We start from the raw sequence: 19,139 nt of genomic DNA on the forward strand, positions 1-19,139 counted from the left end.
TATTAATTCTATGAGTTTGGGATGAGAATTTTTATTTATAAGTAAACTCTCCAAAATGGAAAGTATTAGAATTAAATAAATGGAAACTTGGAGTAATAACTCAAATTGGAAATTCGTAAATTTTTATGTCTATGTAACAAAATTTAAAGATATTAATGTTGCTTTTAAAAGTTCGTAAGTATAGTTGAAATGTGATAATTCGGTCTTTTACTGATGATAAAGATATTTTTTAAAAAATTAAAAGTTTTTTTTTTAAAATTTTAAGGGTATTTAAAAAAAAACACAAAGCGATTGTTGGACAAACTTTAATTAAATAATTGTCTTCCTTGAGTTTCCCTTTCGGGTTTTTTTTTAGAACGTGTCTACTAAAGAGAGGTTTCCACGCTCTTATAAATAATGTTTCGTTCCCCTCTCCAACCAATGAGGAATCTCATAATCCACCCTTCTTCGGGATCCAACGTCATCATTGACACACAGGCTGATGTCCAACCCCTTTCGGAGATAATCACCGAGTGTTTGGCTATGTTACCATTTAAAAACGTGTGTGATAAGGAGAAATTTTCACACCCTTATAAACAATGTTTGATGTCGAATTTTACATGTGAATTTAAAGTAATCAAGTGTTTGAACATCTTAAAAAAAAAACACATATTAATTATAAAAAATAAAAAATAAAAATCTTAAAAAACACAACATTATTATTATTATTATTATTATTATTATTTTATTATTATTATTATTTGTTGTAATGAAATAAGTAATGATGTGGGCAATAATTTGGGTTGAAAATTGGGAACATATATTTAAAAAATAATAATTTCTCCAATTCCATGGTTTTATTTTGATGAGTCCCAATGTGGTTCTTGGGAAAATGACCCAACAAATCAACCATACACAATTATTTTGTGCTCTCACTATTGTCACTCTTTTGGTGTTTCTATTATTATTGCTTTAAATTCTATCCATTCTTCCTTTTTTTTTTAATATTTTTACTACTCATTTCTCGCTCTCGCTCGTAAGAGTAAAGACTATCCCTACAAACCAACTCTTTCAAGTTTACTTTGTCCTCGCCCGGTTTTATCAATTTGCAAATTCTTCCTTAGTTAGTTAAAAGAATGAAATTGGCTGATATTATAATCGCTTATGTTTGAAGTCAGTCACATGTTAGACTCTAGTCTACTACATAGATAGCTCCTGCATCTTACACAGTTAACCTTAAAGTTTCTATGATTGAGCTACAAAAAAAAAAAAAAAAAAGCGTATTTTGTTAGTATAGGTAATTATTTTCAATTCTTTTAAGTCTTTTTAGTTATGCTGTTCTCAATATCGCTCTCATTCGAATGTGGTCTCAGTTAAATTATGTACCCTTTTTCACTTAATATCTCAAATAGGGTAACTCATTTGCATTAATGTTTGTTCAATTTAAAAAATATCTAAATGTACGAGGATTTGAATTTCTATCAATTACCATGTTCATATTGACAACCATAAATATTTAGCGGGGTTATAATGTTTAGTTCTCGCAAACTAATAACTTAAAAAAATCAATAGTATATGGATAAAGACGGATCCTTTATTTTGGTAACACTATTAATATGATATACTTTGTAATTGTTACAAATGATGGATATTTTATGTAATGAATTTGAATAAAACTGAACTATAAAATAATTAATTGAGAAAATTAATATTTCAGCGGATGATCCTTGACTGAGTTATAAATTCTTGTCTTTGGAGACTTGACCTTTAAATGAGCTTTTTAAAATGTTGATTTTGACTTGAATAATAAGGCCCCACCATATTAATCGTTTGAAAGGGACTTATTATAAGGTTGGTTCACAGACAAATTATTCATTAGAGAACGAGTATTAGGTGAAAAGTGTAATTCTTTAGACCTAATTGTAGTTACGAACAACTTATGAAGAATCGACTTGTCTGTAAGAACTATATTCATTAATATAACTTGTCCTATAAGTCATAAAAGTTCAACTATATGTCTATAACAGAGTGACCTATAATTAATAAAAGAAATATTATTGATTAAAAATTTTAGTTAGTTAATTTTATGTCACGTGTAAATTCATGTGGTCCCATTACTAACTCTACGAACAATAAATAAATAAATTTGATGTATTGATTAGAAGCATGAGTCGATAATTGAAGGACTATAGTGCTAAAGATTTGGTGTATATCACAACACGAAGCATTCAAATAGAGATCGACAAAAATAGTTGAAAGGCCCCATTTTGTGACAAGATATTTAAATATTTAAAGCGGGTTTGGGGTCGAGATTATAGACACAATTTTTGTGATGCTTCGGGCTCAGAATTTATGAGTTACAATTTGAACTCGAACTTGACATTCCCTCTACGTCATTTGCAATTAGATGTTCCACCGACTTAACTTAATTTACTCTCAAGATTGTCAATAGATTAAAACAAGTCTAACTAATACAAGTCATTGAATCGGTTTATTGAGTTGTGATGCATTGGATTTGATATCAGTTGTAGTGCACGATTCTCGACAGCTGAGGATTTGCAACAATAGTCGCATTTGATTGTTGAGGTGTGGAGTTCTTTGATCGACATCCATAGCAAATGACATAGAAGTGTATTGAGAATCGAGGTGAATGGAAAATGAAATGGTAAAAACGGTGAAAACTAATGTATGGGCAAGAAAAACTTGAGACGCAAAATCGCGGAAGAGAATCCATCAATGGAGTTGAACTTATAGGCGATGTCGATAATAAAGATGACCTGTAAGTTATGGCCCACCACACTTTAGTCACGTACACAAATATCATGATTGCAAAGTGCACAAGACAATATTTAATAGCGGTAGACTTGAGATAGTAATGAAACATTAAGGAGTGAACACTGGGTCCCAAGGAGGGTGGAGAGAGAAGAGCGAGCGAGAGCAAAAAAAAATAAATAAATAATAATAATAATAATAAAAGGGAAAGTATAGTTTAATATGTGGTCCAATGCACGTGAAAATAACTTGGGAGAAAAGGGAAAGGAATAAATAATAATAATAGTAATAAATAAATAGATGAGCGTGCGTGTAAGCAGCCGAAATTCCGGCCGGTTTACCGGAGCTGCAATTTCCTAAGCCCACGCCACAACGGATCCACATTCTACCGCCTCCTTATTATTATCTTTTTTTATTATTATTTTAATCATACCACCAAACTCACCTACACTCAAACTACATCTCCGTCTTACACGTGTTATAATGCCTTCAAAATAAAGGGTCCTGATCTAATAACTCGTCCAATTGCAAGGGTTAATATTCAAAAATATCGAATATGTTACTGTTTTATTACACAACCTGTTACTCTTTAATCAGGGAATAAAAGAAAGCTAGCTCAGCAAGAGAAGGGAATAGTGAAACCTGAGTTTCATCAGGGAGCGAAGGAAGCTGTGAGACTCATATATATAGGCGAATGAGCGAAGCAGCTTTACCTCGTTCAAATAGAATAGTCCAGGGTTTCGGTTTAGGGTGGAGTTTTTAACCGGTAAATTCAATCAAGCTACTCATAATCTATTGGCAAGAGACGTCGGTTGTAAAGGGGAACAAAGCATTTCGTCATTACAAATAGTATTAGAGCAAGACACTAAGCGGTGTGCCAATAAGGACACTGACTCCCAAGGTGGGTGAATTATGAGATCCCACGTCGGTTGTTGGAGAGGAGAACACCTTTCTTTATAAGAGTTTGGAAACTTGTCCACGGTTTGACTGACGACTATTTAATTTATGTTTAATAGTCTCATCTCGATTTATTTAATAAAAATATGTTAAATAATAACGAAAATTAAAATAATTTGATTAAAAAGAGGAGAAGAGATGAACACGTAGGGTTGAAAAGATGTAGGGATAAGGTTAGTTTAAATTATTAAAATAGTTAGAGATAAGATATAAGACTAATATAGTTTGTTGAGAAATATTTGGAAAGCTTAATGCAATGAACTTTGATAAGCCTTGATGTGACAATATGAACATAATTGTTTGATCAACTTTTTTTTTTCTTTTTTTCATTTATTTCATTCTATTAAATGCAAACCCCACCCATGTTTCTTTCTATTAATTTTTCACCCTCCAATAATTTATTATTATTTTAATTTTGAGAATGGACGTTGTGTTGTAAAGAACGTTCCAGTAAGAGAGGAGTCAAACCACATCTCATCTAGATTAACTTAAAAAGAATTGAAAGTAGCTACTTATAACGGCATGTTTTTGGTGGCTCAAGCATAAGAACTCCAAAATTAACCGTACGTTGTGCTTGCAACAATTCTATGTTGGGTGACATCTTGGAAATTTTTCTAAGATGCTGTTGGAAAGACTCGTGTTGGTTTGTGGAAACATTTTTCACTATTAGAAGCAAAGAGTAAGTAAGTAACTCGACCGTGTCATAGGGGAATGTCGAAGTCATCGGAATTTTGAATCTAGCTTTTTATAGCTGCCGATTGCTTCTAGTAGCGAGGAGTCGTTTATGATTGACTAACATATGTAGCTTAGTTTGTTGAAGAAGGAGGTCACTCCCCTAGACCCATCATAGTCAAGCTAGGTGTCTGTAACAGCGTTTGGAGGTCAGCAGACCCCTGAGTGTCATGTGAGGTGTGACCATGATCATCATCATAGTGTATGCGTCCGTACTCATCATCATAAATGGAGAAGTAATCCGATGTATATAAAGACACAAAATGCATGAGGTCCCTATAGTTTTCTATATTTAAATAATTCTTATGACAACTCTATACATCATTCACACATTACCCTAGATAACATGCATGCATTAGCCTTCATACGTTCATCATCATTAGCATCAATTAGGGTTGTCTCTTAGAAAACTTATCGATACAATGCATCATAGAATTTAATACATGCATATCATCTTAATGTGGAATATCATGATATTAAGTCATCTCATCATCCTGCATCTTAAATCATCATGTCATCATATACATTATCACATCATCATATAACATTGTCATATTATCATTATATAATATCATCACATCATCATACAACATCATTATATAACATAAAACATATATGACACGTGCAAGGGCCACTGGGCACTTGTCGTTATATATAAGGCAAGTCTTCCGACCGAGTCAATAGTAAGACATTACTTGGTTCGCCTTAACCAAAGTTCTATCTAACTTCAAATTTGCTTACTTTCGTCCTTTAAATTCGTTCTCACTAATGTCAAGGGTTCATCTATTTTGAATAAACAAAATCGAATTTCATGTTTTCATTGTTTCTATATTATATTGAGTAGTAAAATATAAATAATCCAAATATTGTTTGTTATAATATTATAATTTTTAAGTGTTTCTCTCCTCAATATTTTTCTTTTTCTTTTTTATTTTATTCATAGTGTAAGTTGTGAAAGGTTTAATAAAGGAGAAATCAATAAGGTTTTAAAATTTTATTATTATAAATTTTTGTATGGTTTTTACACGTAAGCCCACATGCAAACGCAGAATTTTCATCAATTTAATAAATAATTTTTTCACACCCGACATATATCGTTGAATTAAAAAAAAAAAATATATTTAAAAATATATTTTTTTTCTTTCAAAATTTCCGTAAGAAATTATAATAAATACGAATTAGAAAAAATAAATATTATTATGTTAAAAGATTTATTTGATAGAATAATTTTTGAAAAGAAAATATTATAATAATAAAGGATAAAATTTTAATAATTATTTTAAAAATTGGTGAATAATGATTCACCAATTTGCACGTGTATTGCAATCAATCACATTGCATGATTCCTCCTCCCCAATTCCACTCACTTTTTTATTTTTTTATTTTTTTAAATAAAATTTTATTAATAACTAAAATCTCGTAAAATTTAAATATCCAACATTTATAAAACATTATTAACATTTACATTATTAAAAAAATATTAACCGAAAAATTTAATCTAACCCAAACCGAAAAAAATTTAAATAGGTTGGGTAATTTGGATTTATCGAATCATTGAGTCATATGAACATTCTTATCTGTGATTGAATTTTTAAATATTCAATTTTAGTCCTATTTTTTAACAAATTTTAAAATTTTATTATTTAATCGGGCACGACTAGATTTAAGATTTTTTAAAAACTTAAAAAACATAAATATTTTTTAGAAAAACTTAAAACTTTTAAAATTACTCAACTTTTAACATTTTTTCTATAAATGTAAATAATATTATTAATGCTAAGGTTAATATTTGAACATACTAATAACTGTAAATGTAGTTTAATTTTTTTTTTTTAAATTAGTTGAAGAATATTAACCGTATATTAAAATAAAATATTAATAATTTAATTTAAAAATATTAAAACTTTTTAAAGTTTAAAATATTAACCACCTATTTTGTAAAAATTAATTTAAGTTATTTTAATTTAGGGAAAAGGGTATATTCGAAAAGAGTGGTGAAAGTTAGGGACATTTTTCAAATTTTCTATTATTATATTTATGGGTAAATTAATAATGATGATTCGATGATGATAAATATAAGATCATGGGAATATCTTTGGTTACAATTTTGTATTCATGGCATGTGATTGCAATTATGATATGCTTAATTTAATACCCAATTCATATCTTTTTTAGCCACTAAAATAATTTCAAATATTCTTCTAATAAATATTATTATTAGTCAACTCTACCCAATTTTAGCTGGCACTACACATGCTCGATTAAGCTATGAATTTGAATTACTACGTACCATTAAAATTAGTAGATTACCACAGGTTTTTCGCTAGGCTCTAGGACGTTCGAGCCTAATTCTATAACTATCTAAATTTCTGGGAAGGTCTTGAAGTTCCGAGTGGTTCCCTCACTCATCATAGACCCTATGGGTTATGAAAATTCTTTACTAGGTTCTAGCGCCACAAATCTTTTGGCAAACGTATCTCTTCTCGAGGTGAATCTAACTTTGTTGTTTGCATACTTAGTAAGCTTGCATAGCCACAATAGTGAACGACTGGTATAGTGGATTCAGGTGCAACCTCGTCTTATCTCATAGGATAGTATGGTTAACTGACGATACTTTCACAATAATTACCATACATTTCCTGTGGTCTCTCGCCCCCCTCTTAGAGTAGGAGCCTTTAACCAATTCTACACACAAAAGTAACACTCATCTTCCGTTAAATTAATTATGTAGTCCTCATCTTCTCTTAGGACAGGTTTATGAAATTTCTCTCAACCTATTTGTACACTAAATAGTAACTCCTCAAGTCATCATGACGAACAATTCTATTTGACTTAGTCAATCTCGACGGTACGAGTTTATGGATGTCAAACGCTTGACAAGGGTACTATACGATTCGACCTGGGTCACTGAATCTTGTTGCTGAAGTACTAGAGAAAAATAGGAGGTGGTTAAGGTATGATGATATTGCTCACGCAGCCCTATAAACTCTTTTTAATTTTCTTGGGTGACTTGGAGGTTTACTAGGTTCTTAAAGCGTCCAGGCAGTCTAAATCTTGAGCTTGTATTTCACTAAGAAACAAAGCTTCGTATTTCTTTGAACCCATAATCCGCTCTCGTTGGTCGATACTAAAGCTACTAATAGAAGAGATAGATGATTAAGTAATCGATTATTTGAAATAAGGTAGGACACCCAAATTTATGAGATGCCAAGAGGGTTGAAGACTTGTCTTTATCATCCATTTATTATCTTCAATTACTCATCTCCACTAGTGACATTAATTATTATAAACAATACATTTTTATTATGATGGATTAAAAAAAATATTAATTTAATTATTCTCGAACAATCGAAGAGAGCGTAAACGAAAATTATACTTCTAAATAATCTATACAAATACACACGTATCAATCTTTGTATATTTAATTATTTATTATGTAATAGAAAACATAATTAAAAATTATTAGTCATATGATAATTAACCATATTTGTATTTTTAGTGAAAATCTAAAATTTAAATAAATATAAAAATAAATGCGCCAACAAATTTGAAGTTATATTTGACGGTCTATCGGCTTGACGTGAATATCAAGGCAAGTCCGTAAAAGATCTCGATCTCACGTCCATTTTTTTTTTTGATGAATTATCAATTAATTCAATTCACATCGAAATAAAAAACGAGTATATATCATAGTTTTGGTTATTGATTTTATTTTTCACCAAACTTATAGCGACATTGATTCAAATTTCTACCTACCTGTATTTAATGCATATATATATATATTTATATTTGTGGGGAAGAAAAATATTTCCTCAAGGTGTGTGAGAGATTTAAATGTAAGGAAACACAATGCCAAATTGTCTCCTTAAAAGAAACTTCATAAAAATAAATATTTATTTTGAAAAATAAAATAAATAAATAAATAAATAAACCCTAATTGAGAAATTAGGGATTTTTGAATGGGGGCTCAAAGTGTTGGCTAAGAATAAGGCAGCATGTTCAGCTGTCTTCCAAGTGGGGGCCAAGCTGTCTCTCAAATGTTTTTTTACCGCGACACGTGGCAGTCGTACATTGGAGGGTTGTTTTTAGAATGCTGATTGGATATTCTTCATCTAAATGGTGGGACCCATAAAGGTATTGGAATCCTTTTTGATGGGTGGATAAGATGCTTAGGTGGATAGTGATGTCCCAAATATGCATGACATGGACTTGTGGATATTGTGAAATGTGGCTATCAACCATTTTTCTTCCTTTTTTTTTTCATCACTATTTTAAAATTACTTAAATATTTGACCAATCAGTTGGGTTTGATTGGTTGTATGAAGATAAAAAAAAATTAAATAAATAAAGAATTTAATAAAAATAAGTTTTAATTATAAGCTTTTTATTATTTTATTTCATGTTTTATGTTATAAATTTCGTATAATAATTATGTCATTGATAGTATGTAATATTAATGACTTTAATTGGTTCCATAAAATAATATATTTATTCAAGCAATTATCTAAGGCCAAGGGCTAAAGGTAAAACGTCCCTGCATAGATGACTGTGAATGTTGGAATTGCCATGAAAGTCAAGATAAGGCAGTAGTATGCATAGATGACTGTGAATGTTGGAATACTTCTATTATGTGTATAAAGCGTTCATTCCCAACTAACGTAATTCCTTATTGTGGCTACATCCATGAAGCTATGGCAACGATAGTAATCCAATGAAGAGCAACCTAAGGAAAGGACGAGAATGTAGAATTGAGATTGTCAGAACTCCGAAAACAATCGAAAAGCAAACTAACAATCGATTTGATGTAAATAAAGAACTTGAACGGTTGTTATTCGAAATTCTCGTAAAATTTATTAAATAATATAATGAGATTTTATATTTTATGGTGTCAAATCATTATCTCCCTAAACAAAAAGAAACATAAATGATGTATGAAAGAGATTTGGTTGAAAAGGATAAAATTTTGAGTGGGTAATTTTGTTAGTGACCCATAAAGTATTCTTATTCTTCCATCCACAAAGCCCTTCCAATAAAGTTAAATCAAACTTTTCCCCAACAAAAACCCTCATCACTAATGGAATTTCAAAATTATTAAAAAAAAAAACGTGGGATCTCACAATCTACCTCCTTTCTGGGCCCAGCGTCCTTATAAGGACACTGTCTCGTGTCTATCACCCTTCGGAGAACATCCTCCTTGCTAGCACATCGCCTGGTGTCTGGCTCTGATATCATTTTTAACGATCCAAACCCACCGCTAGCAAATATTGTCCTTTTTTAACTTTCACTCAAGGTTTTTAAAACGCATCTGTTAGGAAAAGGTTTCCACACCCTTATAAAAGATATTTCGTTCGTTCTCTCCCCCAAACAATGTGAGATCTCACCGTTTTACATCAGTATACCGTGTTTTTAGGATATAGTATCATGATTTGAACCTACAACCTTAAAAAGAAAAAAAAGAGTATCCATCTATTGACCGTGTATTTAGGATACATAATAAAAACATTATAGTAAACAAATTGTCACGCAACAGGAAAGCTAGTACATCAAGGACTATCGACCAATCACATTCTCAACCTAAGTAATCTCATCAACCGTCGTTTTTGCTCTCAAAAAAAAAAAAAAAAATGAATGCATTCAATTTTTTATTTATTTCTTTTTCTTCTATTAGTCTCGATTTAAAAGTTAATGGTAGGAGATTTATTTGCTTTATTAAGGTGCACTAGATTTATGCTAACATAACTTAACGATGAAGATTGTAATAAAAATTAAATTATTATAAGATAAAGTTTATTCACGAAAAATATGTTTTAATTAGCCAAATTTGTAGTAGATTTCGAAGCTTAAATACCATGTGGTTAGTCCCTACAAAAACTCCGGAATCTTAGCATATACAATGCTACAAGACAATTTTGAAACCATTTTTAAAATATTGAAACCCCAATTTGTAACACTATTATAAATTATATTACTTTGTTTAATTCATTTTGTTCATAACCATAACCATAACTTGGATTATATTACTCTGTTTCTTTGTCGTTTGGGTCGAGCCGACTCTTCTCCCAGAATGACAAGTTCCAAAATCAAACAAAAAGGAGCTCCCCTAACTGCCATCGTCTTGTCAGTGTAGCGTAAAAATTATAAGATGTAAATTAGACATGATTGAATGAGGAAGAGGGGAAGGAAGGAGATAGAATGAATGCATAATTATTAGGTAAGAGTATGCCCAAAAGCATAAAATATTTATTGTGCCAACCCAACACCCAACTACACGTGCTTCCTACTGTGCGCTATTACATCCCTCAATTGGAATCAACTGGATCAATAATGCCCATAAAAGAACATATTTTAGGGTCTAGCGAGGACACTGGGCCTCTGAGGGGGAAGAGGTAGTCTCGCTCTTTCCTATAATTTTTTTATAAGGTTTTCTGGGAGTTTACCGTGGTATCGTTGGATCGTAGTCTCGCTCTCACCTTACGTATGTAACGTTTCCTTGCTTGCACCGACGTTGGATTTTGAATAGAGATAAGGATGGCCCTTCGTCTTCTGCTTCTTCGCTATGCTTCTCACACTCACTCCAATGATTTCCAAGCGTTTCGTGATTAGAATGATGTTGCTGCGTTTTTGCGTAGAATAGAATGGACGTGGGACGTGGACCGCGTTTGTGCAAGCGCTGCTTAAGAATTTTGGCGATTGCGTAACATCTAACTAATAAACACGTTTTAACATCGCAAGGCTGACGACAATATATAATAAGCCAAAGTAAACAATATGTATTAAGGATGAACTTGATCGGATGCCATTCATTTTCTATCTAATTATTTAATAATACGACTTTGAATGTTGTTTGAGCTCAATTTATTTAGAGGGGTTGACCTGGACTCCATATGGATGAGTGGTTAGCAGAGCTTATTGAATAGTCAACAAACCCCTTAGGTTCAAACAATGTTAATAGCTATTGAATAGTCAACAAAATAATTGAGAGAGTGGACAATTGAAATTTATTGCTATAAATAGTGTCAACTTAAGTATAGTTTAACTGGTTAAGATATAAGTTTCCGATTTAGATTAAATAGGTTAGAAGTTTGAATCTATCAAAAAGTCATTGTTTGACTTTAAATTACCTCTCTAGTCCTAGCGCCACTCGGCTCCACTTGACTCTAGTGGCTCCAATCGGCTCAAGAAAAACTCACACATTTTAAATAATCACACGCTTAACTATATATTTTTTTGTTTGTTTAGAGTAATCACACGTAGGAGGTAGCGTGACCTAGTAGCAAAGGATACAAGAGAATGTCAAGGTCATCGTGTGTCGAATCTTAATTTTGAATCATTCATCTAGGACATTATAAATGGTAGCGGAGGGAAAACCTTTTGTAGTAAGAGGTAGCTCGAGGACAAAGGTCAAAAGGAAGGTTGGTGAACATGTGATACTCAAGTACAATATGAATATATGAATGAACTGATATCACATTCGAATAAGAATGATCATAAAGATACGTAAAAATGATTAAGTAAATCTTAAAATAATTTATAATTATTGCCTATATCAACCCTTCTATATCGGTGAACACGTAATATATACTTTTTTTTTTTATATATTTATAAATTTTTAAGAGAGTAAAAAGAAAAAAAAGAAGAAAAAGAAATGAGTAGATAATGGGCCTTGAGTCCAATTTGTAAGAGTAGTGGGCCTGTTTTATGTTATTTATTTATATCGATTTGTTTTTTTTTAATTCTTATTTTATTTTCTTGATTTTTTTAATATGACTTTGTAAGAAAATCAATTATTTATGTTTATTTGGTATTATTTCTTCCTCCCATTTTTTTTTTTAATTCTTCTTTAATATGATTTTTTAAAATTTTATTATTTATGTTTACTATTATTTTTTTAAAATTCTTATAAATCATTTATTTAAAAATAATTATTAATATTGAGGACTAAATAAATTGAAAACCCTAAAATTTAAGACATATTATTTATAATATATATATGAATGAAAATTAAGTTAAAAGAATTTTAATAATTTAACTTAATAAAAATAAACTAAATTAAAATGATAAAATTAAAATTAATTAATTGATCTTAATTTATAAAAAAAATTATTATAATTAATTATTTGATGGTAATAAATCAAAACATATAATTAATTTATTTTGACAAAAATTTATTAAATAAATGCATCATTAATTATTAAAATTCTGATAGCTTTTATATACAAAATGAAACAAATTTATTTGATTTTTCAAACATTTAATTTAAGGGCGTGTAACGAAATGACATCAAAAGGATTGTCGGAGCAATCTACGAGTTCCTTTCAAACCGAAACTAAATAGATGGATAGGGTCGATTTGTTTGAAAGAGAAGTATAGAAAGTGAAACTAGAAGTACAAAGGTTCGAATCTCGATCTCACACACGACGACCAAAATTACCCAATAAGGGTATGATAATATACATATTCTGTCATAGTTTCCTTTCCAAAATTCCTCCATTTGACATCTTTCTGAGCTACGTCTCCACTTCCACTTTGATGGAACCAACCTGTTCTCACCAGTATTACTTTTTGTATTCATTGAAGTAACGTTCTAACGATAAATCAGGAGGTTCGGTCGATGCGAGAGAACTATGCATCTCCTTTGTTACAGCTCTTTTCGCCTTCTTTGCTGGTTGACTGACCCGATTGTCGACTGGTGCAGTCGGAAACAGTTCCGAGAGCCCTGGCCTTCCAAGCTGCAATCCAGTAGAATTGTCTGGACGAGCCCATGATATTGGATACACTGCACAAAACAGGGAGAATCTACTGTTTAACATACCGTACATTGAAGCTTTCGAATAAACATGGTCGATGTATGGGACGAAACTATTGGTGGTATCTTCCGTTTTCTTTTAAAAGAATTGAAAAAAAGACTAATGCTCAAAGAAACAAATTCCAAAAGAATGTTTCGCTCCTCCCTCCAACCGATGTGGGATCTTACAATCTACCCTACTTGGGGCCTAGCGTCCTCACTAGCACTTTCCTCTCTCTAATCGATGTGGGATCTCATAATCCACCCCCCTTCGATACTCAATATCCTCGTTAATACACTGCCCGGTGTCTGGCTCTGATACCATTTATAATAGCTCAAACCCACCGCTAATATTGTCCTCTTTGGGTTTTCCCTTCCGGGCTTCCCCTCAAGGTTTTAAAATGCGTCTGCTAGTAAGAGGTTTCTGCACCCTTATAAAGAATGTTTTGTTCCCCTCTCCAACCGATGTGAGATCTCACAATCTACCCCCTCTCCAATCGATGTGGGATCACACAATCTACCTCCCTCTGGAGCCCAGTGTCCTCGTCGGACATTGGCACACCTCCTGGTGTCTAGCTCTGATACCATTAGTAGCCCACCGCTAGTAGATATTGCCTTTTTTTGTCTTTCCCTTAAGATTTTAAAGCTAGGGAGAGATTTCCACGCCCTTATAAAAAATATTTTAAAAATATTTTGTTCCTCTCTCCAACCAATGTAGGATCTCCCAGTTTGTTTCTAGCATAATAGCGGATTGAAAAGCTAAACCTGCAAAAACACTGAAGGGCATAAAAAAAAACCCAACAAAAAGAGTTGCCCAGACGTTAAATCGAACAAGAGACGACACCAAAGAGACGTTAGTAACATACGACCAAAGACGTTAGTAACATACGACCAAAGAGACGTGAAATCTAACGAAAGACGACACCAGCTCCAAGATCTCTCAAGCATCTAAAGTTTATCATTGTCCTCTATAACCCAAACCCCCCAAAAGGCACTATACAGGTCAAAGGGACAAACACGAAATGAGTACCTTCACCAGATTCAAGCTTAGAACCGTCACACGAAGCATTCATATTGGCGCGACGCTTTCTTACATAATTTTCCTGCAGAGGCTTCGGGGTTTGAAATGAAAACCGTGTCATACAAACACCTTCGGTTTGGTACTCCGGATGTTCAATCAGGTATCTTCAGAACCAAACAAACCATCAGAGGGTGCCACAAAAAAATCAATATGTAGGCCACAGATCATTTACAAGAATTTAATCAAACATTAAAGAGCCAGAAGCACAATGTACAGCAACATACTTCTGGATATCCACCATGGAACGAAGCCTCTTACCTGATGGTGCAATATAATACCTGATAACAACAAAATATCAGACAGGTACAGACAATAAAAGCCACAAACATAGCAGTGATAATAAAGAACTTAAAGTACATACACATCAGCAAACTTGGTGCTTCCTTCACCTCTGATGTGTAGTAGCCTTTGCCAGCCAGGAGGGGGCTGTGCTATATTGGGCTTGTCAATTGCCCAAAGCCTGCCATCATCTTGAGTAATGTCAGCAGGATCATTACAAGAGATATCAGGCCGCCACTCACGAGCAGTTTCACAGTAAAAAGGTTCCTCAAGCAGATGTTCTCGTATTTCCTCATATTTTTCCTTTGTTGGAATGAGCCTCCATTTAAAACAGCTTGCACACTGGACAGTAAAGGCCCCTACTCGCAAAACTCTAGACGAATTTGGGGTCAAGTGTCCAAGAAGTGGTGGACGCTGGTGCCTAACAGGTGTGGATACAGGTTCATGTGCACCTCCTTCATCATTAGCAGAAGGGTTGTATAGGACTAGTTCACGAGAGACGTTTTCATTAGATTGAGATTGGACATTCTCATTCCTAGTCTCATGTAACTCGCTTTCAGAGGAAGAAGACGAGAAAGAGGATGACGAGGAAGAAACAGCTATAACATCTTGCTGGGTCGTTTCTTGGTGGTTCGATAAACTTGGCTCGTTCAAGTCATTTTCTTCACCACCAACCATACTGGTAAACTATCAGCGGTTTAACCACATCATACCATGATCCAAAACCCTGCTGCAGTCAAAGAAAACATATTCTAATTATAAGCTCAGTTTACATTCTTTTTTCATTTTAAGAAATGAAAAGGGATGATCCTACTCCTCCCACTCCCAAAGCTAAAAGAGATTACAAGTCAAAACTCAAAGCAACGATGAAATCCTTGAGAAGAAAAGATACTGCAAACAGGGCAGGTTAGGATCATAAGTGAAAAGGTTAAAGAAAGCTAAGTTTACAAGAAGATTTATGATGAAACACCATCTGTAACGGCCCAAGCCCACCACTAACAGATATTGTCCTCTTTTGGCTTTCTCTTTCGGGCTTCCCCTCAAGGTTTCTAAAACGTGTCTACTAGGAAGAGGTTTCCACATCCTTATAAAGAATGCTTCGTTATCTTTCCCAACCGATGTGGGATCTCAAAATCTTAGCTTAAAGGGGACAATATCAGATAACAGTGGGTTTGGGCCGTTACAGTTGGTATCAGAGGCAGACACCGGGCGATGTGCCAGTGAGGAGGTTAAGCCCTGAAGGGGGGTGCATTGGGGGGGTCCCACATCGATTGGAGAAGGGAACGAGTACCAACAAGGACGCTGGCCCCGAAGGGGGGTGGATTATGAGATCGCACATTAGTTGGGGAGGAGAACGAAACATTTTTTATAAGGGTGTGAAAACCTCTCCCTAACAGACGCATTTTAAAAACCTTGAGGGAAAGCTTAAAAGGAAAAGTCCAAAGAGGACAATATCTATTAGCGGTGGGAAGATGGAAAAAATAATGAAATCCAAAAATTCTTCAAAATGTCTGGACTAACCAGTTAGGCAAGGGAGTTAGTTTTTGGCCATTGAATTAGCTGGTTTGCACAGAGTTAGTAGAAGTTTGTTTAAGAGCTGTTCTGGCAAATGATGAAATAAAGGAAGATGGCAATAAGGAGCATTAATTCATCATTAAGCTCAAAATATTCAAAAGGTGTATTTACGTTTTCTAAAGAGAACTTTTAGAGCTAATTTCAACGTCTCATCGTCCTCACCGTTAGCAGATATTGCCCTCTTTGAACTTTTTCTTCCGGGCTTCCCCTCAAGGTTTTTGAAACGCATATGCTAGAGAGAGGTTTCCACACCCTTATAAAGAATGTTTCGTTCTCCTCCCCAACCAATGTGGGATCTCACAATCCACCTCCCTTCAGAGTCCAGTGTCCTTGGCAGCACTCGTTACTTTCTCCAATCGATGTGAGACACCCCAATCCACCCTCCCTTCGGGACCCAGCATCCTTGCTGGCACACCGTCTCATGTCCACCCCCCTTCAAGGCTTAACCCTCTCGCTAGCACATCATCCAGTGTCTAGCTCTGATACCCTTTGTAACCGCCCAAGCCCACTACTAGCAGATGTTGTCCTACTTATGCTTTCCCTTCCGGACTTCCAAAAAATACATCTACTAGGGAGAAGTTCACACCCTTATAAAGAATGTTTTGTTCTCCTCTCCAATCGATGTAAGATCTCACAAAAGCATTGTGTTTCATCCAAGAAAACATAAGGATCATGCATAAGATTAAAACCAACTTCAGCATCTCCTTGCTATAAGCAAATACTTCCTATAGAAATCCTCTCTCTAGGAACACTAAAAAACTAAAGCGATAATCAAAATGTGACAGGCAAGAAGGGTAAGCACATAACTCCAAGCACTAAAACAACAATGCAGTGAAGAGATAACCAAGAACAACAAGAGAAATATTCGAACCCAATACAGAAAACCAACAAGATCATCAAATCCACTACAAAAAAGAGAGCAAAACAGCAAGATCGACCGCCGTAGGAGGAGAAGAAACAGACCTATAATTGCCCTCCAGCTTCCTAATCAAACAGGAAAAAAATATAACACCAATTTCATCAGTTCATTCAATTCTTATCTCGATCGGAACCCATAACACAAACCCACCTCCATCATCGAAAGAAAAAACATCTAAATCCGAAATATCATCCAATCAATCCGTCAAAACCTTCAATCCCACAAAATCGTCAAAGAAAAATGCAGAGGAGAAAGAGCTCTTACACGATGTGAAATCGAAGGCGACGAACAGAACAGAGATGAAATGCGTTGATTTCGAGGAAATGGGGAGATCGAAGACTCGAAAACGCGGTAGAAATGGGGGAAATGGAAAAGGGTCTGCAAATTTTTGTGTTGAAATGATGGTAAGGCCTCGGGAAGAGCGAAAGGGAAAGGATTTGCAAATGGACGTTGAGGAGGAGGAAGAGGATGATTCTTCGATGGAATTTGGAAATGGGTGTAATCTAAAACAACACAGGCAACACAAATATTGTTGATTATTGAATTATTGTTGTTTTAATTGGTTTTTTACAAATCAATGGTGGAAATTGCATATCAATTATAGTTCATGGTTTGGATTAGAGTTATGAATATGCTTGCAATTTACGTTACTACCTTATCTCCCAATTACTGTTCAACTATTTTAAACTTGAATATCCAAAAATATATTCATGACTATGCATATTGGATTTTAATTTTGGTTGAAGAACACTTTTAGTTCATGTTTTTATATCCTTGCATCTTACAATATGATACTTTAATAATTTAGAACTTCATATTAAATTGATCTATATAATTTATATACACATTTAATCCGTAAATATTAGGTCAAAAAGATTAAAAATAAAACTCATAGTATATTATCTCATCAAGGTTTGTTAAGTTAACCAATTTGAACCTAATTCGATTGATAAAAAAATTGTATTCTCGACCAATAAACTAGATATTCAAACTTATCACCTCCCATATTGGCGAATTAACGATTCGACAACCTACACATAGCCAGCGGATCAAACATCAATTATCCGTTTTAAGCCGTTACATATCACCGTCAGTCTCATAGGTTTAAAACGCGTCTACTATGGAGAGGGTTTAGCCCTACTTCGACCAGTGCATCGCATTATTTGGTGACTAGCTCTGATACCATTTGTAACACCTTAAGTCCACTGTAAGCAGATATTGTATGCTTCGACTCGTTAAGCATCGCGTTAGCCTCGTGGTTTTAAAATGTGTCTGTTAGGGAGAGGTTTCCACACGTTTATAAAAAATGTTTTGTTCCCCTCTCCAACCGATGTGGGATCTCACAATCCACTCAAAAATGTTTTGTTCCCCTCTCCAACCGATGTGGGATCTCACAATCCACTCAAAAATGTTTTGTTCCCCTCTCCAACCGATGTGGGATCTCACAATCCACTCAAAAATGTTTTGTTCCCCTCTCCAACCGATGTGGGATCTCACAATCCACTCAAAAATGTTTTGTTCCCCTCTCCAACCGATGTGGGATCTCACAATCCACTCAAAAATGTTTTGTTCCCCTCTCCAACCGATGTGGGATCTCACAATCCACTCCCCTTCTGATGGTGATACGTAACGGGCCAAAACGAACAATATCTGCTAGCGGTAGACTTGAACTATTACAAATGATACCAGAGCTAGACACTGGATAGTGTGACAACGAAGACGGTGCTCATATTGAGGAATTAAACATTTATTATAAGGCGTAAAAATCTCTCTATTAATATGTTTTCTAATTGGCTAAATACTCGAATTGAGTTAAACAAGGATGAACTAGTGGAGAAGCCTACCGCCAGCTAAGGTGAGTCGACTGCACATCAACCAAAAGGAGAAAGCCACGCGTGCGCCACACACAAACTGATGGGAGTCGACAGCTTGGGACGAGTCACATGGATGTTGAGTCTGCGCTGCATGCTTCTATAGGTCACGCCTGGTTTTAGGCCGAGCTTCATGCTGGGCTGAAGCGCTGGCATCCGTGGGGTTGGCCTAGGCTTCACGCATGAGTT

The 19,139-nt window shown here is 34.1% G+C and overlaps 1 protein-coding gene across 2 annotated transcripts; it reads right to left on the bottom strand.

The window, feature by feature from the left end:
* Nucleotides 1–12,732: 12,732 nt before the first annotated feature.
* Nucleotides 12,733–17,606, bottom strand: LOC111492010 (methyl-CpG-binding domain-containing protein 2-like). 2 transcript variants are annotated; one of them, XM_023141154.1, is made up of 5 exons: nt 17,344–17,606; nt 14,668–15,315; nt 14,531–14,584; nt 14,256–14,410; nt 12,733–13,216 (listed from the first exon to the last, which is right to left on the bottom strand). In XM_023141154.1, the coding sequence occupies exons 2-5, from the start codon at nt 15,261–15,263 to the stop codon at nt 12,996–12,998; spliced, it is 1,026 nt and encodes a 341-aa protein (XP_022996922.1). In that variant the 5' UTR covers nt 15,264–15,315; nt 17,344–17,606; the 3' UTR covers nt 12,733–12,995. The 2 variants fall into 2 exon arrangements, with proteins under 2 accessions (XP_022996922.1, XP_022996920.1); XM_023141152.1 differs by having other exon boundaries at nt 12,959–13,216; nt 14,668–15,312.
* Nucleotides 17,607–19,139: the final 1,533 nt, after the last annotated feature.

This window comes from Cucurbita maxima, unplaced genomic scaffold (genome assembly GCF_002738345.1).
Source record: "Cucurbita maxima cultivar Rimu unplaced genomic scaffold, Cmax_1.0 Cma_Scf00017, whole genome shotgun sequence".
NCBI lineage: Eukaryota > Viridiplantae > Streptophyta > Magnoliopsida > Cucurbitales > Cucurbitaceae > Cucurbita > Cucurbita maxima.